This window comes from Cornus florida, unplaced genomic scaffold, assembly GCF_030987335.1.
Source record: "Cornus florida cultivar Cherokee Brave unplaced genomic scaffold, ASM3098733v1 CherokeeBrave_3.0.0_Hap2_Chr04, whole genome shotgun sequence".
NCBI classification, from domain to species: domain Eukaryota; kingdom Viridiplantae; phylum Streptophyta; class Magnoliopsida; order Cornales; family Cornaceae; genus Cornus; species Cornus florida.
Window position 1 is genome coordinate 5,967,504 of NW_026775574.1, and position 27,659 is coordinate 5,995,162.

The 27,659-nt window shown below is 35.6% G+C and overlaps 2 protein-coding genes and 1 pseudogene across 2 annotated transcripts; all 3 read right to left on the minus strand.

Annotated features, from left to right (window-relative positions):
- Nucleotides 1-17,213: 17,213 nt before the first annotated feature.
- On the minus strand, nucleotides 17,214-19,785 carry LOC132305562 (glycosyltransferase BC10-like). Its single transcript, XM_059803191.1, has 2 exons — nucleotides 19,031-19,785; nucleotides 17,214-18,180 (listed from the first exon to the last, which is right to left on the minus strand). Exons 1-2 carry the CDS (start codon nucleotides 19,517-19,519, stop codon nucleotides 17,536-17,538), a joined length of 1,134 nt encoding a protein of 377 aa, XP_059659174.1. The 5' UTR covers nucleotides 19,520-19,785; the 3' UTR covers nucleotides 17,214-17,535.
- Nucleotides 19,786-21,698: 1,913 nt separating this feature from the next.
- Nucleotides 21,699-23,401, minus strand: LOC132304665 (glycosyltransferase BC10-like; annotated as a pseudogene).
- Nucleotides 23,402-25,020: 1,619 nt separating this feature from the next.
- Nucleotides 25,021-26,747, minus strand: LOC132304666 (glycosyltransferase BC10-like). The gene is made up of 2 exons (XM_059802404.1): nucleotides 26,166-26,747; nucleotides 25,021-25,662 (listed from the first exon to the last, which is right to left on the minus strand). Exons 1-2 carry the CDS (start codon nucleotides 26,745-26,747, stop codon nucleotides 25,021-25,023), a joined length of 1,224 nt encoding a protein of 407 aa, XP_059658387.1.
- Between the last annotated feature and the right edge of the window lie 912 nt (nucleotides 26,748-27,659).

A 27,659-nucleotide genomic window follows, 5' to 3' on the forward strand; every position in this document is an offset into this window, starting at 1 on the left:
TATATATATGGAAAGTAATTTATTACTTAATATTATTGCAACTTAGTATTAATAATCTGATGTATATATTTTATATATTTTTATAATAAGGATATACATAGATTATGTACGTAATATATTTTTAATTACCTTTTTAATATTTTAATTTTATTATTTTCTTTTATTAAGTTGACTTGGATTGGGAAAAGGATTAGGTTATTTTATTTAGTCTATAAATATATAAATATAGGTTAGTAAAAGGGGGCTATAAATTAAATCACGTAATATATTTTGGAGAAAAAAGACAGAGAGTTTAGAGAGAGAAAGAAGGAAAAAAAAAAGAAGGAAAAGAGGAAGAAGGAGGTTAGGGTTTTTATCAAAATCCCTATGATAAATTCTTTTCTTCTCTTCTCCTTTGATTCAGATTATATACATGCTACATTAGTTCCAGGATTATTTAATTAAATTAATTGAACCTAATTGCGTGATTAAAACTGAAATTACAGTGTATTTATATATGTAATGAGTTTGTGTATATGCTTGGTAATTTGGACAAATTGATGCATGATATATATTCTACAATGTTTAAATAATGTTTATGAACTGGGGTAGAATTATTAGGATGTTCAGGGAGGTTGAACTGTTATTAAATATGTTTTAATGATTTTAAATTGTTAAATTAGATTTATGGAGAATTTTAACAACATGATTTAAGTGCACATGTTAAGTGTGAAATTTGATTAATTTAAAAGGTTAAATTAATTAAACATGGTTAAATTAAATTATTTTAATAAATTATTTGGTTTAAATAGATTTGACCAGATTGTGGAGGAGTACAATTAATTGAGATATATATTAATTTTTATGAGATAAATTTAATGCATGCTACTTAAAATTGTTATATTTTGCTCAATTAAATGCAAAGGAATATCTGTATGATTTATATCATGCTATATATGGATTTATTTGATGTGATATCATAACTGTAACATCATTTATGAATTGTATGCATTATATGCACTAGTATGGGATGGTGGCATATTAGGGATGGATTAACTAAATACGTTAAGTCATACTTATTCATGTATAACGGAATGGATTAACTAAATTGTTAAATTCTACATATTTTTATGTCAGGTCAACTTTATCAGTTGGATGACATACCGGATATTTATTTTATGTTTGGATAGGACGGATTATATATATATAGTTATATGCCATGATATGAGCTTAAGTCTCAGAATCATGGTTAGGATGCGTATATTGCTAGGGATGTATAGCTAGATATAGTGTAGTTGTGTACCCTGGTAAGTCTAGGTACTCATGTCCACAATATGTGCGTTTTGCATATTGCCTATTATTCAAGTTGAGACAACCCTATAGTCTAATGAGGTTCCTTTAATGTGTATCTATATATATACGGACTATGTAGTTATTGTTGGATTCACTAGGATGTATATAAGTTATGAGTCTCTGTTTGTGATGTAGTAAATTAAAACTTATTTGTGGGCCTGACCCACCATTATTTTTCAGGTATTCGTCAGTTGCAGACTTAGGGATTGTTCGTGCTGAGCAGAGATAATCTATTCACTCCTCTAACTCTATGTAGGATTCCCTTCTTTATGTTTTAGTTTTGAATTTTTAGTTTTTCAGTTGGATTCTGGATTAGGGGTCCACATGATGGATTCCCAAGTTGTAATTTTAATTAATTACTGGTATTAGAGGATTTAGTTATTGGAGGTTTATTATAGGATTAATTATTAAAGGATTTATTATTTTAGTATTCTTCAGCTTTATTCTTTATTCTTATTTCATTTTGTATTCTGTGTTCGTTTAAATACTTTAATTATTTGATATTCCCTCAGGTTTGGACTTGGGCCTGATCAACCCATGTCTCGAAGTCGAAGGGTATCTCATTTTCTGATTTTTATTATAGTCTTCTTGAAATAATTTCTGAACTGCGTCACATAGGTAAAAAAGTTAATGATAAGAAAATCTATAAAAAAATCTTTAGATCTTTACCTTAAAGATTCCAGATTAGAGTTGAAACCATCACTGAACATTGGGATTTGACTACTTGTAAAGTTGATGAGATCGTAGATTCATTGAAAACTTTTGAGATGCAAAACTTTAATTTAAATCAGAAGGGGAAGAATCTTACTTTAAAATCTACACAGGTTGAGAATACTGTGGATGACAACTCTAATGATGATGTTACTTTTCTGTCAAGGCAATTTAATCAGATCTTGCAAAGACAACAGAGGAGAAGGAATGAAAAGAAAGTAAAAAAATCAAAAGAAATTGAATTCACTTGCTGGAATTGTGGTGGCAAAGGTCACGCATCCAATGTTTGTCCTAATCCTAGGAAAAAACAAAATGATAGGAATAAAGGAAAAGTAATGAAAGTTTCTATGTCTAAAAATTCTGTTTTAAGTGATAATGATTCTCCTCATGATGATACTAATGATTTTTCTTATGTCGCTTTTCTTGAAAGAGGTCCTCATGTTGTTACTTTATCTTACTCTGATATTTCAGATAATGGAGACAATGAAGTTCATGATGAATAGGTGCAAGAGGTTGAAAAGGACGATAAAAGATTGAAGAAGATGGTCGAAAAAACCATTGAAGTCAAACAAGCAATCAATAAGTTAGCAAAAGAGCTTATCCAAGCAAAAGGTGAGAATGAATATCTATAAAAACAGATTAATGAAGGAAAAAGGAAAGAGGAAAGAGGAAAGCTTTTGAAAGCAATTCTATCATCACTGAGCTTGAGAAGAAGATCATCATTCTTGAAGATAAGGTAAGTATTGCTAACTCATTAAAGGAATGTCTTACTTTGAAAAATGATTATCTTGAAATTGAATTGAAATCTAAACAAGATAAATTAAAAGGATTCAATATGAGTAAAAATAGTTTGAATAAGATAATCAACATGGATAAGAATGTGAATGATAAAACTGGATTATGATTTGTTAAAGGTTCATCTAGTACTCAATGTCAAACAACTTTTGTTAAACCTGTTGATTGTTATATGTCTGATTCATGTTTGCCTGATACATCACATTCTGATATGTCTTATGTGCCTAAATTGTTTAATTGCACTTTTGTGGTAATAATGGACATAAGTATAACTCATGTCATCACAGGAAAAAGAAAGATTTTTCTAAAATTCATTCTCAAAATTCTCATACTAAGAAAAAGGTGCGTTTTAGGAAGTAAAAGAATGTTGTGTCACATAAGACTTCTAGAGCTGAAAATTTGCCTAAAAAATAAGTAAAGAAAGAAAGAGAATTTCAGGAAGTGAGAATGAAAACTGTATGGATCAAAAAATCTGATTTGATCAATTATGTGCCTGTTGAGTGCATGAACAAGTTTCTAAAAAGACTTCACCTTTAAACTGAGTTTTATGAAATTTAGTGATCATGGCTTGTGCTTAAAAGAATTTTTTTTTTTTTTTGCCATTGGATCACTTGTTAGGATTTGGTTAAGTTTGAGTTTCTGATCATAGTCTTTATGAAATATTTGTGAAAATTCTTCCATTGAATTTATGATCTATCTCTGAATGCAAATTGAGATACATGATTTTTGATTAAAAGTAGATTCTTGATTTGTAATCTATACAATGAAAGTTGATTTGCATTAATTAAGAGATTTTTATATTCGAATCTCTTAAGTTCATAACCTTTTGTGTACTAGTCCAAATCTAGAAAAATTTGATTGAAAATCTTTGAATTGTTGACTAGGGTATATTGATCATAAAAGTTATAAAGGTTATAAAGGTTATTTTAAAAAATGCTGAATTCTTTGTTTTAGGAAAGGTTACCTATTGAGATGTATTCGAAACCTCTCATTAAACTTTGAAGTTGAGCTAAATGAATAAATATAAAGGTGGAGATAGGTTGAATTGAGGAATTGTTGTCTGCTCTTTAAAGTGAAAGTCACCTTACTTAGAAAAATTGCTCAAAGACAATTATATCTTGATACTTTTCGATCGATATAGTTTGGACAATGATTTATTAATAATTGATTGAAAATTGATGAGATGGATTGCACACACATACACTTGAACTTTCTAGATTTATTTCTAAATGTTTAATTAAAATTTGCAAGTTAAAATTCGTGTTGTGATTATTTCCTAAGAATTGAAATTTATTGTATATTTTATGGAGTCAAGATTTTCATTCATATATATCTTTGAAATTTTCTAAAAAATTAGATCATGCGTGGACTTCACCCCAAAAGGCCTCATACTAATTAGAGTGACACACCTACATATAAGCACTTCACCTTTTCCTTTCCCAGGCGATGTGGGATTGTGCACCCGTAGTTCGCCAGTGTGGTAGCCTATCAGTATCTCGCAACCGCCCACGGCACACCCGCCCACAGGGTCATCACAATCCACCCCCCTTGGAGGCCCGACGTCCCCGTCGGCACACTTCTGATTGGGTTAGGCTCTGATGCCATTTGTAACGACCCACTTCACCACATGGTATGATATTGTCCGCTTTGGGCCTCATACCAATTGGAGTGACACACCTCCATATAACCACTTCAACTTTCCCTTTCCCAGGCGATGTGGGATTGTGCACCCGTAACTCGCCCAGTGTGGTATTCTGTCAGTGTCTCGTACCCGCCCATGGTACACCCGCCTACAGGGTCATCACAATCTACCCCCCTTGGAGGCCCGACGTCCCCGTCGGCACACTTCCGGCTGGGTTAGGCTCTGATACCATTTGTAACGACCCACTCCACCACATGGTATGATATTATTTGCTTTGTGCCTAAGCTCGCATAGTTTTACTCTTGGGCTTCACCCCAAAAGGCCTCATACCAATTGGAATGACACACCTACATATAAGCACTTCACCTTTTTTTTTCCTAGACGATGTGGAATGATGCACCCGTAGCTCGCCAGAGTGGTAGCCTGTCAGTATCTCGCACCCGCCTACGGCACACCCGCCCACAGGGTCATCACAATCTACCCCCCTTGGAGGCCCGACGTTCCCGTCGGCATACTTCCGGCTGGGTTAAACTTTGATACCATTTATAACGACCCACTCCACCACATGATATGATATAGTCCGCTTTGGGTCTAAGCTCGCACAGTTTTGCTCTTGAACTTTACTCCAAAAGGCCTCATACCAATTAGAGTGACACACCTATATATAAGCACTCCACCTTTCCTTTTCCCAGGCGATGTGAGATTGTGCACTCATAGCTCTCCAGTGTGGTAGCCTGTCAGTGTCTCGCACCAACCCACGGCACACCCGCCCACAAGGTCATCACAATCCACCCCTCTTAGAGGCCCGACGTCTCCGTCGGCATACTTCCAGTTGGGTAAGACTCTGATACCATTTGTAACGACCCACTCCACCACATAGTATGATATTGTCCGCTTTAGGACTGAGCCCGCACAGTTTTGCTCTTGAGCTTTACCCCAAAAGACCTCATACCAATTGGAGTGACACACCTACATATAAGCACTTCACCTTTTCCTTCCCCAGGCGATGTGAGATTGTGCACCTGTAGCTCGCCAGTGTAGTAGACTGCCAGTGTCTCGCACCTGCCCATCGTACACCCGCCCACAGGGTTATCACAATCCACCACCCTTAGAGGCCCGATGTCCCTGTCGGCACACTTCCGGCTAAGTCAGGCTCTGATACCATTTGTAACGACCCACTTCACCACATAGTATTATGATGACCCTGTGGGCGGGTGTGCCGTGGGCGGGTGGGAGAAACACTGATAGAATACCACACTGGCGAGCTACGGGTGCACAATCCCACATCCTTGGGAAATGAAAAGATAAAGTGCTTATATGTAGGTGTGTCACTCCAATTGGTATGAGACCTTTTGGGGTAAAGTCTAAGAATAAAACTGTGCGGGCTCAGGCCTAAAGCGGACAATATCAAACCATGTAGTGGAGTGGGTTGTTACAAATGGTATCAGAGCCTGACTGAGCCGAAAGTGTGCCGACAGGGACATCGGGCTTCCAAAGGTGGTGGATTGTGATGACCTTGTGAGCGGGTGTACCATGGGAAGGTGCGAGACACTGACAGGCAACCACACTAGCGAGCTACGGGTGCACAATCCTATATCACCTGGAGAAGGGAAAGGTAAAGTATTTATATGTAGGTGTGTCACTCCAATTGGTATGAGGCCGTTTGGGGTAAAGCCCAAGAGTAAAACTGTGCTGGCTCAAGCCCAAAGCAGACAATATCATACCATGTGGTGGAGTGGGTCATTATAAATGGTATTAGAGCCTGACCTAGCCAGAAGTGAGCTGACGGGGACGTCGGGCCTCCAAGGGGGGTGGATTATGATAACCCTGTGGGCGGGTGTACCGTGGGAGGGTGCGAGACACTGACAGGCTACCACATTGGTGAGCTACGGGTGCAAAATCCCATATTGCCTGGGAAAAGGAAAGGTGAAGTGCTTATATGTAGGTGTGTCACTCCAATTGGTATGAGGCTTTTTGGAGTAAAGCCCAAGAGCAAAACCATGCGAGCTCAGACCCAAAGCGGACAATATCATACCATGTGGTGGAGTAGGTCGTTACAAAATTGTGATGACCCTGTAGGCGGGTGTGTCGTGGGCGGGTGCAAGGCACTAACATGCTACCACATTGGCGAGCCACAGGTGCACAATCCCACATCGCCTAGGAACGGAAAAGGTGAAGTGCTTATATATAGGTGTGTCACTCCAATTGGTATGAGACTTTTTGGGGTAAACCCAAGAGTAAAACCGTGCAGGCTCAGACCCAAAACGGACAATATCATATCATGTGGTGGAGGGGGTCGTTACAAATGGTATCAGAGCCTAACCCAGCCGGAAGTGTGCCGACGGGGACGTCGGGCCTCCAAGAGGGGTGGATTATGATGACCCTGTAGGCGGGTGTGCCGTGGGCTGGTGTGAGACACTGACAAGCTACCACACTAGGCAAGTTACGGGTGCACAATCCCAAATCGCCTGGGAAAGGGAAAGGTGAAGTGTTTATATGTAGGTGTGTTACTTCAATTGGTATGGGGTCTTTTGGGGTGAAGCCCAAGAGTAGAACTGTGCGGGCTCAGGTCCAAAGCGGATGATATCATACCATGTGGTGGAGTGGGTCGTTACATACCATACTGGCGAGTTACGGGTGCACAATTCCACATCGCCTAAGTAAAGCAAAGGTAAAGTGTTTATATGTTGGTGTGTCACTCCAATTGGTACGAGGCCTTTTAGGGTGAACCCCAAGATCAAAAATGTGTAGACTTAGGCCTAAAGCAGATAATATCATATCATGTGGTGGAGTGGGTCATTACAATTGATATTAGAGCCTGACCCAATCGGAAGTGCGCCGATTGTGATGACCCTATGGGCAGGTGTGCCATGGGAGGGTGCGAGATACTGACAGGTTACCACACTGGCGAGTTACGGGTGCATAATCCCACATCTTTTGGGAAAGGGAAAGGTGAAGTGCTTATATGTAGGTGTGTCACTCCAATTGGTATGAGGCCTTTTGGAGAAAAACCGAAGAATAAAACCGTGTGGGCTCAGGCCCAAAGCGGACAATATCATACCATGTGGTGGAGTGAGTCGTTACAAATGGTATCAGAGCCTAACCCAGCCAGAAGTGTGCCGACGGGAACTTCGGGCCTTCAAGGGGGGTGGATTGTGATGATCCTGTAGGTGGGTGTGCCGTGGGCGAGTACGAGACACTGACAGGCTACCACACTGGGCGAGTTACGGATGCACAATTTCATATCGCCTAGGAAAGGGAAAGGTGAAGTATTTATATGTAGGTGTTCTTTCCAATTGGTATGAGGCCTTTTGGGGTGAAGCTCAAGAGCAAAACTGTGAGGACTTAGGCCCAAAGCGGATAATATTATACTATGTGGTGGAGTGGGTCGTTACAATTTTGTTTTTAAAAAAAAAAATTTAAAAAATAATTGAAAAACTATAAAAAAAATTCAAAAAGATTTTTTATTTAAGTTTGTAGATTTTTTTTTTACTTTGATCATTAAGTGATTCAAAAATTTTGTTAGAAAATTTATTGAATTTTTTTTTTTCAAGTCTAAAAAGTGTTAGAAAATTTACTAAATTTTTTTTTCAAGTCTAAAAAGCATACTGTCTTGGTCCTATCTTTTTAAAAAGGTTCCTACCGGTTCAAGAGTGCAAAGTAGCAACGCCAACAGCTCTGGCGCTTGGCTACTGGTACCACAAGTTTGGTACCGGTTCGAAATTGGTCCTCACTTTTTAAAGGCTCACTGCCCAGTGGGAACTGGTTTCCACATTGGCTACCGGTTCCTGGCAGCGTGAAAGGGCTTTAAGAAACCCATTTTGGCATATTGTTGGGTATTGTTACATAACCATTCTCTATCTATATTGTGCATACTTTATCTCTATATTTCTTCAAGCATATATATATATATATCTTCATATGTTGTTTCAATCTTGCATCACTCTCATCACTGTTGAGTTTGTGCGTAGCGGAATAGTTGTGGAATATAATATGGATAGATAATCTAGAGAGATGGTATGTAGATTCAACTTGCTCTTTTATCTAATTTTTACTTATTTTAATTTTACCGAAATAAACTAAAATTAAGCCACAAAGCAAAAATAAAGTGCAAGTAAAGTAAATAGAGTTTGAGAGATGACACCAGGATTTTAGCCAGAAAACCCCAATTGGTAGAATAGACCAATTATAATAGGAAAAACCTCGTTGGACTTTGCAGTCCTGAGATAAATGATCCACTATGTTTGAAACAAAGTATACTGAACTTTGACTCAGACTCACACACTATCATTCTACCAAAAACTAATTGCTAACAATCCCTGACTTTGCGACTCCCCCGTCCAACAGCTCTCGACCTCAGGCTTACTCTTGATCTCTGTAGAAGAGTTGTAGGTAGATCAGACAACACTCCACGAATGCTCTGACCCCTTCAAAGTGTGATCGCTTTACCCTTTTTCTTCTAGATCTGAATTTAATGAAGAATGTATGAATTCTACTCTTCAGAATTTCTGAATCTTCGATTATACACCAATTTCGATGAGATAAAGGACAACACTACTGAATCACTCTTGTGTTTATGTGTGTGCTCTCAAAAATAAAATCAGAAAAATCAGATTGATTTTTTGAATAAAAATATCTCTCAAAGATGGGTCTCTAATAGATCTGAATTTTGTATGCAAAAGCCGTGTCTAAACCTATGTGTATGATAAGGTTTAAATAGAGTTTAGAATGTCCTAGTCCCTCTGAAAATATAAAAATTTTTGTGCATAGGACTTAGAAAGAAATCTAGTCCAAAAAGGAATCAAAATAAACAAGGAAACTGAAGTTCTAAGGCTGCTAAGACTTCTTGAACCGGTTTAGGAATTTTGGAACCGGTTTAAGATGGCTAGAAGGTATTTCGAAGGCTTTCTTTGACTCTTGAACCGATTCAGGAATTTGAGAACCGGTTCAAGATGGCCAGTCTTGAATTTTTCCAATTCTGCTGATGTTGAACCAGTTCAGGAATTTAGGAACCAGTTCAAGATGGATAGAATATAAAATCTTCCTTTAAAACTTCCAAACTCTTCCTAAGTGTTCTCCCTTCCTCTCCAAACTTCCTAAAGCATTGTTCTTATCATCCCGGAATGTAGTATACCATGAATACTTGAACTCCTTTAAATCCGCATCCGATCTTCAACCTTAAAATTCTGAACCAGAAAATTACAACTTGATCGGACTTATTTTAACAACGAAATTAGCCAACATACAATATATTTATTTTTCACAATCTCCCCAAAATATATATTTCACAATCACATATTGCAAGTTAACATGGAATCATCTCTTGGATCTTGAGATTTGAAGATTGAAGTTTGAGATTTGAAGGACTTTTGTGGAGTTTGGGATTTTGAGAAAATTAGAGGATTGGTTGAGATTTTAATCTTTTAGGTTATTGAAGAGACTTGTTTGGGTTATGATTGAAGCTTTATTTGCTTTGATATTGTGTTGATTGTTGGGGGTTTTAAAGACTCAAACCAGCATTGTTCAAGAACAAGTGTTGAAGCGCACTCCAAGTTTTCGACAAAATTACCAAGTGAACTCTGGGGCATCAAACCAACATTATCCGAACATAAGATGGCTCTGAAATTGTCTCAGAAGGAAAAAGGAAAGGGAATTGCTACTCCTCCACCTCCCAAGAGAGCCCGAACGACGATTTCCATCCGGGAACCAAAAGAAGGGTTGCATGCTACAAAGAATGAACTGACTTCTCCCATGCGTTCTTCCTCGCCTTCTACTGAGGTACCAACTAGGTATCCTTTAGTTTCTGACATTGGGAAGGTTGAGTTCATGAGAGAACACTTCTACAATGAATATGCCTGGAAGGTGTACACTAAAGTGTATAAAGATGGTCTAATAAAGTCAGAATGCAATGTGAACTTGAAGAAGCTCAAAGAAAGTCTGGGGAAAAAGCTCGTTGACTACAATGAGAAGCACAATTGGCTCTTCTTCACAAAGATGGATAATACTTACAGTCCTGATATGGTACACTTCTTTTATTTAAATATCTAAAAAGTTCATGGTTTTGGGTATTTTGAGGTGGTGTTGTTTGGAAAGGACTATGTCATTAATGAAGAGAAAACTGGAAGAGTTCTTGTCTCCTAAGAGACATACATCGACAAGATATTGTCTTCCGCTTGACAAGTCAGGATTGAAATGGGAAGATATTTGCAATGCTTTATGTGTTCTAGACTCGCCGAGATACCCTGATTATATAACATCTCGTTATCTCACAAATGAGGCTGCATTTCTGAATTTGTTTGCCATTTCAAATCTTGGTTACTTCGGAAAGAAGAATGTTATCTCCTCAAATCGTGCAGATGTATTATATCTTCTGTAATACCCCTAATTTTAAAAAGATAGTCTCGGTATTTTCTTTTATGGTTTTATTGCAATTTTAAATTCTTTATTTATTTATTTGGTTGTTTGTTAATTAGTTAATTGTCTAATTGATTTATTTGTTTAATTGTTTATTTCTATAATTATTTAAATTGATTATGTGGAATATAATTATTTGTTTAACTTGATTTATTTGTTTTAATTGAATTATATGTTTATGTGGAAATTGAATGTTAAATTAAATAGATTATTTTTATTTTTAAACGGAGTTGGGATTGGATAGGATCAACGGACTATTTAGATAGTGTAAATGGGTACAGTTTTTACCCATGGATGGATATACATGTATATATGGGTATATATGTATATTGGGTTAGGTTAATTATTAATAATTGTTAATAATTAAATTAATATCATTATTTTTATATATGTAATATAAAGTTTTAGGGTTTTAGATATAGTCATTAAAATTGTTGACTTATATACATATATGTATTTTATATTTTATTTCTATGTTTTCTTTACCGACTCCTCACATGAATAGAATTAGGTTAAAACTATTTTGCCTATATATATATATATATATATATCATATTATGTCTGCTTAGGGTTTAAAACACAAACCCTATTCACGAACTGTGAGGTTTGAGAGAAAACTGAGGGAACGAGTTGGGGTTTGGCCAAGAACAAGGACTGAACCGAGGAGGGGTATTGGAAGCTTACTTGTGGGTTAAACCAGGATCAATAAAGGAGTTGAGAACAATCTCGGATTGCTAAAAAAATTAGGAAGACGACGTTAAGGTTTCAAAACTGAAATCAGAGGCAAGTTCTATTTCTTGCTCTTTCCCTTTGACCTGTGTTTTGTGCATGCCTAAATTATCTCCAGGATTAAATCAGACTTTAAAAACTAATATTGTATGCATGTTAATTCAGACTTTAAACCATATTATGTGTTGATTAAGTGAAATTGATTTGTCGTTCAAATTGTTTCATATTCTGTTTTAATTCTTGTAACGATGCATATTGGGTTTATATGATTTTTTTCTCTGGATGATTTGGGACTTAGTCAGATTTCTAGGAACTTAAACTAAAGATTTCAGAGAGATTTTAACATCATCGGAGATGAAGACGAAGATAGGAAGCAGGGACAAAGCTGGCTCCCAAGGGGATGGAGCCGGTTCCCTATTTTTTTTGGCCATAACTCTCTGTAAGAGAGAGAGACGGCTCTATGGTTTGAGGGAGCCGGCTCCCTAAGGCACAAAACCAGCTCCAAGGGTAGGGAAGTAGGCTCCCTTTGTGTAGGAGCTTGCTCTCCACTTTTGAGAGCAAGCTCTCTTGCCTAAATGTATACTGGAAGTGGTTTTGAGCATTGTTTTGGATGTTTTGGGGTTCCCGAACTGTTTTGGGTTAATATGGAGGATTCTAAATATTATTTCATGTTGTATTAAAACCCTATATTGCATAATTAATATCTATATACTAATGGATTGAACAGTATGGAAGTTTAAACAATTTTGTATACTGTTAACGGATATAAATGATTTAATTGCTTAGTCTTATTTTAGCAATTTAAATGACTGGAACATGATTTTTAAATCTTGTATTGGATGCATAATATGGTCAAATGCATATTAGAATTTATTTATGCTTATTTTGGAGTGTGATTGATGAACTATTTATTCTTGTTTTATTAATTATATAGATTTTGTGGATTGTATGCACCGGTATGGGACGGTGGCATACTAGGGATGGATTAGTTCAAAATACTAAGTCCTACCTACTCTGGATAAAGGGAATTGATTAACTATAAGGTTAAATCCTACTTATATGTCGTGTCATGCAACGAACAGTTGAGCGACACTACTTTGGTTGTGGATGGATTATAAATATATATTTATGGTACCACGATATGAGCTTGAGTCTTAGGATCAATGGTGAGGGAGTGTATATGCATTGGGATGCATAATTGGCTATGATGGTTTGAGATGTACCCTGTTAGGTCTAGGTACTCATGCCCACTTTAGGTGCGATTTGCATGTTGCCTACTAGTCAGGTTGAAACCGCCTTGTAGTCTAGTGAGAGTTTCTTAGTATGGATATATATATTTGTGGACTATATAGTTATTGTTGAGTTATCTAGGATGTATCTGCGTATCGGGTCTCTGTTTAGATTGTAGTTAGAATAGAACTTGTTCGTGGGCCTGACCCACTATTATTTTTCTCAGGTGTTCGATAGTTCCAACCGTAGAGCTTGATCGTGCTGAGCAGAAACAGTCACTCATTCCTCCGACTACGTAGGATTTTTACTTATGTTTTAGTTTTGGATTTCCTTTTTAGTTTAGTTATTTATTTTCCAGCTGGAATATTATTAGGGGTCCACTAGATGGATTCCCGAGTTGTAATAATATTGGAAGTTTTGGCAGTATTGGATTTTATAACTTTTAAGGATTATTATTTAGAATTCTTTTAGCTTATTTAATTACTTATTTCTTAATTCTTTTGTATTCTGTGTTCATTTATATACTTAATTGTCTGGTATCCCTCGGATTTGTGCTCGGACTTGATCATCCGTGGCTCTAGAATCGAGGGGTATCACATCTTCTATCTATTGATGCACAGATACATCTTGCTGCTTCTATCTATGGTTTGATGGTTGCATACTACAAGAACAATACCAAGAAGAAGTGTTCTCCATTCCCTATGATTGTCATGGGTTTGTATCAGAAGTTTGAGATCCCACTTCCACCCCGAGCTCGTCATATTGAGATTATGTCTGAGATGGAGGTTAGGGCTTTTAACAAGTCTAAATCCGCCAGAGCTATAGCTAGGAAAGTTAGCTGGGGTTCAGCTGCTTCGTCATTTCTTCCAGAGATTTCTCTAAACGGAACTTCACAACGAAGGATGCTAATCTGCTCTACTCACTGATTCTTCAGAATCAGAAGGCCATGCTTGATGCTATTTGTGATCTACAGGCTGAGATTAAATTTCTTAGAGAGCAGAGGATGGGTAGTACTTCTAAGGATGTCTACAGACCAGGCCCTCCTGATTCGTTACTTGTTGCTGAGGATGATAGAGAGAAGGATGAGACAGATGATACCGAGGATGATGAGGATGGTAGTGACAATGGTGGTGATGATGATGAGGATATACTGACTTCTATTGTTCCTTTTGAGGGCGATGATGCTTGATTTATATCATACATGCATTATATTTTTGTTCAGTTTTTACATTGTCTTAACTTGATATTTTTGGATATTATCATTTGACTGCTGACATGAAATAAACTATTTATCTGTTTCTCTTCTCATTATTTCTTCGCTTTTTTAATTTCTTTGTCAATTTTGTTCCAAAAAAGGGGAGAACAAGGTTACCTTAAGGGGGAGAATTCAAAATTCTGGAAAAAAAAATTAAATAATTTATTCAGGGGGAGTTTTTAACATGTTTTTATAACTTGTTTTATTAAGCTTTCAGTGGTAGTTTTGCTTGATCCATGTGCAGGAAATCAGGTGAAATGTTTGTCCACATGAAGAAGAGAACAGAGAGAAAAAAAAAATTTCTGTGTAATTCCTTAAACAGTTGTAATTTACTTTTCTACTTTGGATAGATTATTAATTTTTTGTAAGGTTTTGTCACGAAATTGCCAAAGAGGGAGATTGTGAGATATTATTTTATAATTGGTAAATTTTAGTAACAAAACCAGTTCTAGTCGAGTTGTAATTTCAGTTACCATATCAGACTTGACATTGACTGCGGAATATGAAAGGTTGTTCAGAAGAGGGAAGTACCGTTGATCATCAAAAATGAAAGAACAACACATTAGGAAATCATTTCCTACTTAGGAAACAAATACTTACAAGGTATATTTTCCAAAATTACCAAAAAAGAAAATCCAAGTTCAAGTTGGATTCTGTCAAGTGAGAACCGGTACCTGGATTTGGGAACCGGTTCAAGAAGATAAGATTCGAGAGAAAACAATTATGTTCTTTGGGAACCGGTACCACATATTGGGAACCGGTTCCAGAAGTCCTGACAGCATCAGGTTTTTCAGTTTCCTTATTCTGTTGGTTTCCTTTTTGATTCCAATTTCCTTCAAAGTCCTATGCAAGAAATTTCCTTTATTTTCAGAAGGAATAAGACTTTACTTACCTCTATGTAAACTTTGTCATACACATATGTTTATTAACGGCTTTTGCACTATCAAGTTATTATTCTTAAAAGCCTTAGAAAGATTTTTGTTTCAGAAATTCTTAAAGAATTTTCTGTTTGTCTTTCTAGAACACACACATACATTCACATAGTGATTTTACAGGTGTGGTGTTCAAATCCTGATCGTGATCATACAGTTGTATCTACATCGATCAGACAAAATCAGGTCTACATCTATATTGAATTTAGACGTTTGAAGAACAGAAAGTAAAAGCGATCACACTTTGAAAGGGTTGGAGCATTCAAGGAGTGTTGTCTAATCTACCTGCTACTCTTCTACAAATATCAAGCATAAGTCTGAAGTCAAGTTGCTGTTGAACGGGGAGTCGCAAAGCTAGAGGATTATCAGCAATTGGTGTTTGGTACAAACAAAAGGGTGTGAGTCAGAGTCAAAGTTTAGTGTACTTTGTTTCAAGCATAGTGGATTGGTTTACTTTGGACTGCACAATCCATGAGATTTTTCCCACGCAAACAGTTAACATATTTTATCAACAGGGGTTTTCTCGCTAAAAATCCTGGTTTCATCTCTAACTTTTACTTCACTTTATTTTATTTGCATGTGAATAATTGTTTAATTACTAAAATAAAGAAAGTTAGAAAAACACAAGATCTATTTTAAAAATAATCAAAACTTTCTAAAACATTTCGTTGCGTACAACTCACAGAACCCGCCAAAGTTGACTAGTAAATGTATACTTTCTCATCAAAAAAAATATATATATATTTTTTTAGTTGATAAGAGGAAATTAAACAAAAATACATAAACCATAACAAATACTACAAAAATGACGATCAAACCTGCATCGTGTCTCCAATTCTTCCTCCCACTATATTATTGCTCTCTCTCATCTCATTCACAACTCTTTTCCATCTCACCCTAGGTCTCATAAAACTTGATTTCTTCCGAGTACTACGAACATTGTGCACCTTTTCGATATGGCAACATAACATTCACCTTCCCCTTCTTCTCCTCCGACACCTTTGGCAACACCTTCAGCTCTAGTCCCTACAACTGTGGCCTCATGCGCTTACAAATCTCATCCAACCCCACCTCCTCCCTCCCCAGCTTCGACCACTCCGGCCACTTCTATGAGATATAAAATTGTAATTGGCATATTTCGATGAACAAAACGAAGTCCAAATTGAGTTGTAATTTTTCATTTATTTAAGTCTCGGTTTTGGAAATGAAAAATTCAAGTGAAGCTACTCACGACAACTTCGGTTTGACAATGTACAACAACTGGTCAAGGTAAGTGTGTGAGGTTCACTTAGAATAAGTTTGAAGTTGGAGAGAGCACTCAGAGTTTTTCACAAGTGGAACCGGTTGCATTTCATTTAGAATCGGTTGCACATTTTGCTAAGAATAGCTCTTAGGATTTTTTGAACCGGTTCTATTTTCTGCACAAAAACACCACTCGGGAAAAATAGAACCATTTGCATTTTAAATAGAACCGGTTGCACTTTCCTGAACCAAAAAGGAAAGTTTTTATTTTTACCAATTTCTATTACCTTTTAAGTTTGAATTAGAGAGGTTTTAGCATGAAATTCAAGGTATTTTTCAACCCTAATAGGACTCTCTAATTCTCTATATAAACTTACAGTTACATACAATTAATCACGGTATTTGCATTGAAGATTTCAAAACTCTATGGTGTCTTTTTGTGTGAGTTTCAGATTTTTTTACTTTTCTGTTTTTGAGAGCGCACACCTATATACAAGAGTGATTTAGCTTGTTGTTCATTGTTCGATCGAGATTTGCGTGATTGAAGATTTTATATCTACCGGTCGTAAAGGCGAATTTATCTTCAACTTTATAAATTCTGATTTTGAAGAAAAGAATGAGAAGATCACACTTTGAATGGATCAAGACATTCGTGGAGTGTTGGTTGATCTACCAATGATATATCCTTCTACAGAGATCAAGAGTAAGCCTGAGGTCGAGAGCTGTTTGGACGGGAGAGTCGCAAAGTCAGGGATTGTCAGCAATTGGTTTTTGGCAGAACGATATAGGGTATGAGCTTGAGTTAGAGTCGATTGTACTTTACTTTAAACATAGTGGGTCTTTTCGCTCTGGATTTTGCAAGTCATCGAGGATTTTCCCAGCACAATTGGTCTATTAGTCAATCAGGGTTTTCTCACTAAAAATTCAGTGTCACTCTAAACTCGATCGATCACTTTTTTACTTTACTTGCACTTTTTTTTTTTTTTATTTCTTTAAGAGTGTTTAATTTTCTTTTATTTCGATAAATTTAAATTAATAAAAAAATGGGATAAAATAGTAAGTTGAACATATTCACCCCCTTTAGGTTGATTATCGATACTATATTTCACAACCATTCCGCATTGTGCAACTCACAGCTTTTACCATGTCCTTAACCTCTACCATTTAGACATGAGACATAGTACAGTATCATACAGACACGACGATACTATAAATCTAAAAACAAATTGATGATTGGTTGTACATTTATAAACTTAATTGTTGAAATGCATAACCTTTGGTGCAAACCTCAACAATCTGTACAATGCATGAGGGGAGAATTTCCTTGCAAACAAGAAGCAAACACTTGTTGTATATCCATTGTATTCACATTTGCTCTCACTCCTCATCTTCTCCAAGAACTCCATGGTCACATATGTTCTCTTAAACGTAGCCGGATGGATCCCACCTCTCGACCAGTCAACTCGAGTCAAACTTTTGTTTGAATTCTTCTCCCAGAACATCATACTCACAAATGTAGGTAAGTAGTGTTCATCAGCACAACATGAATGCTTGTAATAGTTCTGAAATAATGGAAAATACTTCTTATCAGAGATGACCTCTATGGCAAGGTCTCGATCCATCTCGAACCATTGTGACCCTTTTCTCCATTGTTGAAATTTGATGGTTGGATTCATTTTATGTGTATATCGCCCACGACCAACTGAACTCGGTAGAACTTTGGCCTCTACAAAATTTTTGGTAGAGTTGATAAGGTAAGAGTAAATGGTGGTGAAGTTAAAGAGAGGAATGCATGTTTCGGAGAGAAGAATGAATCGCTGGTTTGGGATGTCAAGAAGAGCATTAGCTAGCAGGCGACGCTCTGCTTCTATCATGTTCATCTTTCCCCATTTGACTCCCTGCATCATATAGTAGAATTGTATAAGATATAGTTCATCAACTAATAAAATCTGACATTCTATATAATTATATATTTATATATATATATGTTGTCACGAGTAACTTCAACTTTGGTTTTATGGTTGTTATACGCAGTGCTATGAAATCAACTTGTTCATGGTGACTTTCTTTGTTAGTTGAACTGTTGTTTCAATTGTAGATTGTCCACCATTTCCAACTTAAGATCAAACGTATGGGTAGATTTTTTTCAAATTATGAGAATGCATAAATGAAGAAGAATCTTCCCCATAAAAGCCTCCACCAATTGCAATGTGACCGACTTATAATGTACGTTTAGAAAGGCAAATGAATCACTTAGAGCTGACTTTTATTTGTTATGGTTATTTTCAAATTTTAATTTGTCACGTCATTCCAAAGACTAAACAATAATGATAAACTCTTTGCAATTTCTTTATAATATGAAAGCTAGCTAAGAGAAACAAAAAAAAAAAAAAAACCATCCCTTAATACTCAGTATATGCTTTACATGAGACAGCCTGCAAAAATCTTTATAATTACACTTCATTTTCTAATTTAATTAATTATTGAAAATAAGATTCAAAGTCAAATTAAAAAAACATTATTACTTTATAATAAACTTGGTGTTTAGCTCTCTCTGACTACTGATGTTTTGTTTTGACAGAAAATACATCATAAAAAATTATTTCCATGATACGTGCACAAGTAAATTGTTTTCCATTCAACAAACTAGCATTAATTATAGTCTATGCAACAAATTAATCATATGATTGTCTAGGAAATTGAATCAATTGATGAAGATGTCATGAAATTATATATGAAAGGACTTACTTTACTGGGAATTCTCCGACCATGGAATACTGAATTTTGAGGCTCTGATTCATTGAAAGATGGATCAGAGTGGACGTAAATTGAGTAGAGCCCTTCATGTCCTTTGAAGAACTTCTCCCACAGCGGGGCTAACAACACCGGTCCTCTAGTCAAGAACATGAAGGCAACCTTTGGAACTCTCTTGACTGGAAATTCTTGAATTCTCGGAGTCATTGAGGCTCTCCATAGCAATTCATCATCCTCCATGTCATGCTTAACACGAGGCGGCTTTACATATTCTTTGGGTCCAATATGAGTGCCATTGTTGGAAGCTCCAGTGGTTGCCGGGATGGATGGTGGTGATGGTGGTGAAGTGGAGAGGGATAATTGAGTAACACGGAGATTAAATAAGTGGTTTTTGAGTATGATACCAAAGTTGAGGCAAAAAGCAAAGAAGATGAAATATGAAAGGAGATTAGCAAAATGAAATGGTGCATTGAAGAGCTTCATAGCTGAGGGCAGTACTGGAAATCCTTTTAGATTGAATGAAATTCAATGTTTCCTTCTCAAAAACACAGAAAATGGTATCTGTATTCACTTCTATATCTCTACAAAACTATATATATCTCCACCCACAATAAAAATTCATAATATATGATATGAAACTAATTATTGATGAAAAACTAACCAAGAATATGTATGTAGATGCACCATATATGGATGGAAATGGAGGTTGAAAAGATGTAGGACGTGCCAAAATAGAAGAAGTCCTCCTGCAGCTATTTGTATATATAAGGTTTGGACCGGGACTCTTAATTTGAAGTTTCAACTTATATTTAAAAATACTGGTTTTGTTATTAAGTTTAATTATAAAAATATGTCATATCTATTGTGTGATTAGGAAAGTGGAAGTTTTTTAATTAGTATACAAACACCACTTTATGAATAAGCACTCGTATGATTGTATCATCTGTGAAAATACGCAGTAAAAGTCTACCTTCTGTGTACGGTGGATGGTCCAAACACGTACACCCCATCTTGGCTGCTAGGACGAAAGGTCAATTCTCTCATTAAAGAAACCAAATACCTTTGTCCAAACACCCCCCAATCCGTGCTTGCCCTGTTCCTAGTTTTTTCTATTTTTAAATAAAAATAATATATAAATTAACTGGAAAATAAAAGTAGCATAAAAGTCAAGAGGTCAACATATTCTTTTTCACATTAAGGTCGAAACTATCATTTTAAGTTCAACTTAATTAATTGTTCCAAGCAAAAAATAAGTAAATAATAAAGTTTGTACAAAAAATCGGATGAGCATTAGTCTGCCCAAATTACAATCCGATGCTAAAAGAATTATTTAGTGTCGTATAAATGTAGGGATTGTTGCTTGTTACAGAATTTTAATTCTTGCATATTCTGTCAGCGTTAAGGCTGAATTTGTCAAATTAGGCTTGGTTATTAATATTTTAAGCTCAACTTAAGTTGTTCCGGGCAAATAAATAAATAAATAAATTCGTTAGAACTACCCAAGTTACAACCCAACCCTAAAAAAAATTATGTAGTATCATATATAGTAGTGCTACATAATTCTAATCCTAGCTAGCATTTCTCTTTCGTGTGGAGTTCAAATTTGTCAAGTTAGACTTTGAGTTACTAATATTTTAAGCTCAACCTAAATTGTTATCGGAAAAAAATATATATATAATAAATAAATAATTAAATTCGATTAGTACAAAAGACGGAATGAGATTTGGCCTACCCACATTATAACCCCAACCCTAAAAGAATGATTAGTGTCATGCATGTATGTTGGGATTGTTGCTTGCTACATAATTAAAAGTTCATATATTTTCCTCTAAGCACGTCACCTTAATTATGTCAAAGATGAAGACCGTCCAAAATTTCAAAAAAAAATGTTATAGTTAGGTGTTGCATCAATTTTCTCCTTCCAGTACACGAATATATACTGAATAATATATATATATATATATATATATATATATATATATATATATATTAATTTTGAGTTGATTAGCAAAACTTTTGCTTTACAGAAACTCTTAAAAAGCATATGCTGCAATTTTGTGGTTTCTGAGTTTTACCAAAATTAACGAGATAAAATTTTCTGGGTTTTGGGGGCAGTTAATCATTTAACCTTTGAATTATTCTTTAAATTTTTCTGGGTTTTTCCGATACGGAGGTTTTGAATACACCAAACATTTTTTTAAAAATAAACTTTTGGTAATTATGAAATTTTCGTAAAATTGAAACAAAATATACACAATTGATCACAAACGGGCAGGGTCAATGTCCTATTGTAGAAAGGACCCAATCCAAGTCTGCTGTCTGCCGTACTGACCCTTGACCCAAAAATTTATTCTTGTCCCTCCTTCATTCACTATCAAAACTCCATCCCGTGTTTTTGACATTTCGGTCGAGTCTGACCGCTTCTATGGGCCTACTAACTCACCAGGCCCATATGCCCCCAACCCATTTTTGTTGTGGGCTTTGACTTATTCAATAATGTTACATCTGTAGTTTGAGATCTACTTTAGTAAAGCTTACAACCCACGAAGCATAGCTCCAGATCGCGGTTCGAAAAAAATCACTATAAACTGATTGATATAAATTGCGTATCATCACGACACACCGATATGACAAACTGATGATTGGGTGTATATTTATAGGCTTAATTGTTGAACTGCATAACCTTTGGTGCAAACCTCAACAATCTGTCCAATGCATGAGTGGAGAATTTACTTGCAAACAAGAAGCAAACCCTAGTTGTATTTCCATTGTACTCACACTTGCTCTCACTCCTCATCTTCTCCAAGAACTCCATGATCACATGTGTTCTGATAAATGTAGCCGGATGGATCCCACCTCTTGACTAGTCAACCCAAGTCAAACTTCTGTTAGAATTCTTCTCCCCAAACTTCATACTCACAAATGTTGGTAGGTAGTGCTCATCAGCACAACCTGCACCCCTGTACTAGTTCTGAAATAATGGAAAAATATTTCTTATCAGAGATGACCTCTACGGCGAGGTCTCGATCCATCTCGAACCATTGTGACCCTTTTCTCCAATGTTCAATTTTGATGTCTGGATTCATTTGATATTTGTATCGCCCACGACCACCCAGTCCCTGTAAGTCTTTGGCCTCTACATAAATTTTGGTGGAGTTGATGAGGTAAGAGTAAATGAGAATCGCTGGTTTGAGATGTTAAGAAGAGAATTAGCTAGTAGGCGACGCTCAGCTTCTATCATGTTCACCTTTCCCCATTCAACTCCCTGCATCATATTGTAGAGTTGTATAAGATATAGTTGATCAACTAATAAAATGTTATCATATATAGTTATAAAATGTGACATAATATAACAAGTGACAAGGTTCGGTTAATTTAAATCCACAAAGTCTGTTGTCTTAAATCCACAAAATAAGAGATAAATTCAAAAAATCTTATATTGTATTGAATATTTGAATGAATAAAAGTGAATTCTGTACTTACTAGTACAGATATTTGTAATAAAAGAAAACCTAACAACATAAATAAACCTAATAGCAAAAGGAAAATAACCCTAAAAGTATAAATTCTTTAAAAATTTCCAAAAAATAGAATAAGAAACCTAATAAAATAAAATACTAAATCTAACATTTGAAAACAATTAGACTTCATTTAAGCCAAATAATTAATAGTCTTCTTAACAAATAAAAACTCCTAAACATAGGTTGAAAAGCAACATAGTCCACAAGTTGGGTGTCATTTCCACCCAAAACAACCATCTTAGTTTGTAAAAAACGGACTTGTTGGTTTGACTGAATTTCTATCCCGCATCTCTCTTAAACATGTATATAAAACTTAGGGAATTCTCCGACAATGAAAGATTGAATTTTGAGGCTCTGATTCATTGAAAGATGGATGAGAGTGGACGTAGATTGAGTAGAGCCCTTCATGCCCCTTGAAGAACTTCTCCCACAATGGCGCTAACAACACTGGCCCCCTTGTCAAGAACATGAAGGCAACCTTTGGAACTCTCTTGAATGGAAATTCTCGAATTCTAGGTGTCATTGAGGCTCTCCATAGCAACTCATCATCCTCCATGTCATGCATAACCCGAGGCGGATTTACGTAATCTTTCAGTCTAACATTAGTGCTATTGTTGGAAGCTCCTCCGATGGTTTCCGAGATGGATGCTGGTGGTGGTGGTGGCTGCAGTGGTGACAGTTGTGATGATTGTGAAGTAGAAACCGAGAATTGGGTGACACAGAGATTGAGTGAGAAGTTTCTGAGATAAAAACTAATGATGATACCAAAGGTGAGACCAAAAGCAAAGATGATGAAATAAGAAAGCAGGTTAGCTAATTGGAGTGGTGCATTGAAAACCTTCATTGTTGAAGGACTTCCAAGGTATCCTGCTTCTGAAAAACCAGAGAAGGGTATGTGGACTTAAATACTTCTATATCACCATATGAACACCACAATATAATATTATATATATATACACACACACACACACACACACACATGTACTAAAACAAATTAATTTTAGTAATATATATTATATGAATTAGTACGTAGTTTAATCTAGTTGAAAAGGAAATTAAGGGAATCATGATATCATTGCGTATGCTGTATATATATATATATGTGTGTCGTCGCTAGCTGATGTATTTTTAGAGGTTGGGTAGGATTAGGACTCCTAATTTGACGAGTCTGACTCGCTTTTAAACAAAACCAACAAAACTCTTCTCAAGGAGAGGAGTCTATGTTGGAATGAACACACTCATTAGGTTTTTAGAAGAAATTTAGATGGAAAAGAATTGTAATCCTTAGATAAAAAGTCCTACTTATAAAAGAAGTATAAGAATTGAAACCCTGTATCAGTTTTGAACAAAACAATAGCAAATCGGAAAAACATAGTCTAAAATTCGTTTAATAACTATTTATAAGAAAATGTTTTATTCTCAAATAACAATAATAAATAAATAAAACCCTAGGCTTTCCGCCACCGCGATTCGAGGTGAGAAATATTAAATGGTGTTGGTGATTTAGTCCAATTTAAATTCTCAAATAAAGAAAAATTGACCCACAAAAATGTATTAATACATTAAAAAAATTTAAACATTAAATTTAATTAGACTGGATCACCAAATAGCATATATATGGGTGCACAATATAAATAATGAACAATATATAAATAAACTACACAACAAATTTGTAATCTTTCATAGGAAAAATGACGATTTAGGCCAATAAACTTGACTGTGAATCAACTTGAGTGTTGAGTAGATATATAAATGTTTATTTTCTGCCTTAATTATTTTTTATAGATATATAGTGAATTATCTTGGGTCGCCCAAGTCTCATGTTGTTTGTATCATGAATTTTTCCACATTTGGAATGACGAAACAAAATTCATATATTGATCCCAATTCCCAACTAATCGATAATAAAAAATTTTAATTGTTAAATAATTGAATTGAGTCTGTATATGGATAGAGATTGAGAAGCCTATATATACTGTAGGAGGGCACTCAATATGAAGAAGGAGAACACACAACTTTATAAAACTCTCAAATATTGATATATTTCTTTTTCACTTTTTGCTTACAAAAGAACTTAAGAACATATATTTATAGGCACTAATACATGACTCTAGAAAGACACAAATTACAAGACAATAAATAAAGCACTAAGTTTAACACAATTGTTTCATCTCCCAATGAGATAGTGCATGTATTCAATATTTGAGTTAGTTCATATATTTGGTTTATTTTTCCAACATATACAGATTAAATAGAACCATAAACTTTAATTTTCTCCAAATTTAGTTAAAACTGTACAATACCAATCCCAAATTGATCCAATTCATTGGCATGTACAGGCTAAGTGACTCTTCCTAAATTGTGAGACACTAGCTAGTGTTTCATCGATCATCTTCTAGCTCACAAGTCTCTGCAAAATTAATCAACATTACAAAAAAAAAAACACTTTGATCGAATTAGGAATTAATTAAACTCAAGCAGAGCCGGGGCTATCCTTAGCAAAGGTTGTAGGGTGCTTGGATGAAACTTCCTAGCAAAAAGAAAGCAAATGGAGTTCGTCCCGCCATTATAAGTGCAGTTAAATCCATGTCTCGGTCTATTTAAGAACTCCTCCGAGACGTCCTTTCTCACAAACATTGTAGGGTGTGAACCACCTCCAGACCAATCAACCCAAGTGATGGTCCTATTTGAGGTCAATTCTGGACACACCTTGGTCACTAGGGTTGGCAAGTAGTGCTCATCCATATAACAAGGAGGGCTGCAATGGTCCCGAAAGACGGGATAGTATGTGATATCGGATACAATCTCAATGGCAAGTTTCCGGTGAACTTCGAACCACTGGGACCCTTTACGCCAATCTGACAATGAAATGGTTGGCCACATTTGCTTGTTGTACCGGCCACGGCCTATTCGTCGTGGATCATCAAAGGAGCTAAGGAAGCTGTGGTTGGAGTTTATGAGGTAGTTGTAGATTGTAATAAAGTTGAATAAAGGAATGCAAGTCTCTGAGAGTAAAACGAATCTCTCGTTAGAGAAGTCTAGGAGGGCATTGGCTAGTAAGCGCCTCTCCGCATCTATCATTGTCATCCTTCCCCATTGCACTGCCTGCAAAAACAATCGGAAAACACAGTCACAGTTTGCTTCCTTTATAACAAGTTTCATTTAATGAGAATAATTAACAATAATAATCTATTATTACAGTAAAGATTTTCAATGGTTAATTTCACTGCTATAATAGTGAAATTTTACAAATAAACGAATACATATACATGAAATTTTACAAGTATATATAATAGTGAGCTTCACCAACTGCACAAAACAACGAAAAATCTTTAACGGAGAGGGTTTTGATTCTTCAGGTAACGGATCAAATTGGGGGATCAGGGATGGCAACTTAAATGAAAATGCATGTGTATACATGTATAATCAAATGTTTTTGAGAGAATAAAATACACAAAATAATTATATATATATATATATATATATATATATATATATATGACTTATCATTTTAATTGTAGGACCATCAAGCCCTCTAAATGAATGAAAATGTAACAAGTTAATTACATACATGTGTAATATTTATAAGAGGACATATCCTAATTAACCTTGCTTGGTATTCTTCTCTTATAGAACACTGATGATTCTGAGGGCTTGGTAGTGAATTGGGGTGAAGTATGGAGGTATATTGAGAACAACCCTTCATGTCCCTTGAAAAACTTCTCCCAAAGTGGTGCCAGTGGCAATGTGCCTCTGGTTAAGAACATGAAAGCCACCTTTGGAGTCCGGTTGTATGGGTACTCCGGTGTATGGGGCGACATGGAGGCTCGCCACATTAGCTCTTCATCGGTCATTGAGTGCCAAAGATCTTTAGGAGATATCCAATCTCTGAACTCATTGTTTGTAGTCGAAGAATTGAATGGTGGCATGGAAAGAGAGGAAGATGATGAAGAGTTGCGCGGGAAATTGGATGAGGAAGATAATGTGTTGAGTTGAGGGAAATATAGTTCTTCCGAGGCCATGTAATTCTTAACACGATGATTCATGAATATTCCAAGAAGAAACACAAAGAATGCCATGGATAAACAGAAAATTATGGTGGTTGCAATTTGAAAACTCCCTTCTCTGATCTCTCTGCTAATGCGTAAAGAGAATTCTCTTACAAATACAGTAATCTGACACCACTTCATCTCTCTCTGGCTAAGCTTATATTTTAACTATGAGAGAGTCAGAAATTTGTATCCCAATATAAACTACTTTCAAAACAACTCCATATATATATGGACCTTTTGTAACTGTAAAGTGATACAATTAAGGACACATATATGAGAAGTACTGTGGTAAAAATGGACACACACGAGAGAAGTGGAGGAGAGGCTTGAGAATCATGTGCTTGGTTCACAGAAAGCATGCAGCTGGTAATCTTTATAGGAGGTGTTCCACGCTATATATACATGGCCTTGGTGAATCTAATATTAAGCAGTATAATCGATCCATAGAATTAATGTATTGAATCAAAAAAATTAAATTCTTCCAACTTTTTACATGGATTATCACAATGTACTTGGAAGCTTCCCTCTAATGGATTTGATAATTGATCTGAGCAGAGTATCTGGGGATGACGAGGATTTCTAAGGATAGGAGGCGCATATATATATATATATATATATAGAGAGAGAGAGAGAGAGAGAGAGAGTAGTGATATCTTGGGAGCAAGAAAATTTAACCACACTTTCTATAGTGATCATTAGATCTAATCTAACAATCACTATTACTATTTCTAGTTTCTAAATTTAATATTTACTAATATCACTAATTACAACAATAAGAGGTACTTACTAAAAAAAAAATAACCTATTCACCTTTAGAAATTACGTCTCTCTCAAACAACAAAGAACTACAAGAGATGCATAGAAAAGAGGTTTTAAATTTTATGCGGGTGAAGTGATGTGCAAATCATAGGTTACTTGATGATTTGCACATCACCTCTTTTTTAATCCATTAAATTTTATGCAAGTAAAGTGTTGCGCAAATCATAGGTTACTTGAGTTGATCAAGTAGAAAGAATAAAAATAAAAAAAAAAAAAATTATTTTAATTTTT

Bases quoted from the DNA above. Each gene is read 5' to 3' on its own strand.
- LOC132305562 (XM_059803191.1), bottom strand. From the start codon at position 19,519: ATGAAGCTCTTCAATGCACCATTTCATTTTGCTAATCTCCTTTCATAT. The intron at 18,181-19,030 runs GTAAGTCCTTTC...TATATGATGCAG, and splicing joins GTCGGAGAATTCCCAGTAAA to GGAGTCAAATGGGGAAAGAT.
- LOC132304666 (XM_059802404.1), bottom strand. From the start codon at position 26,747: ATGAAGTGGTGTCAGATTACTGTATTTGTAAGAGAATTCTCTTTACGC. The intron at 25,663-26,165 runs GTTAATTAGGAT...TTGTTTTTGCAG, and splicing joins AGAGAAGAATACCAAGCAAG to GCAGTGCAATGGGGAAGGAT.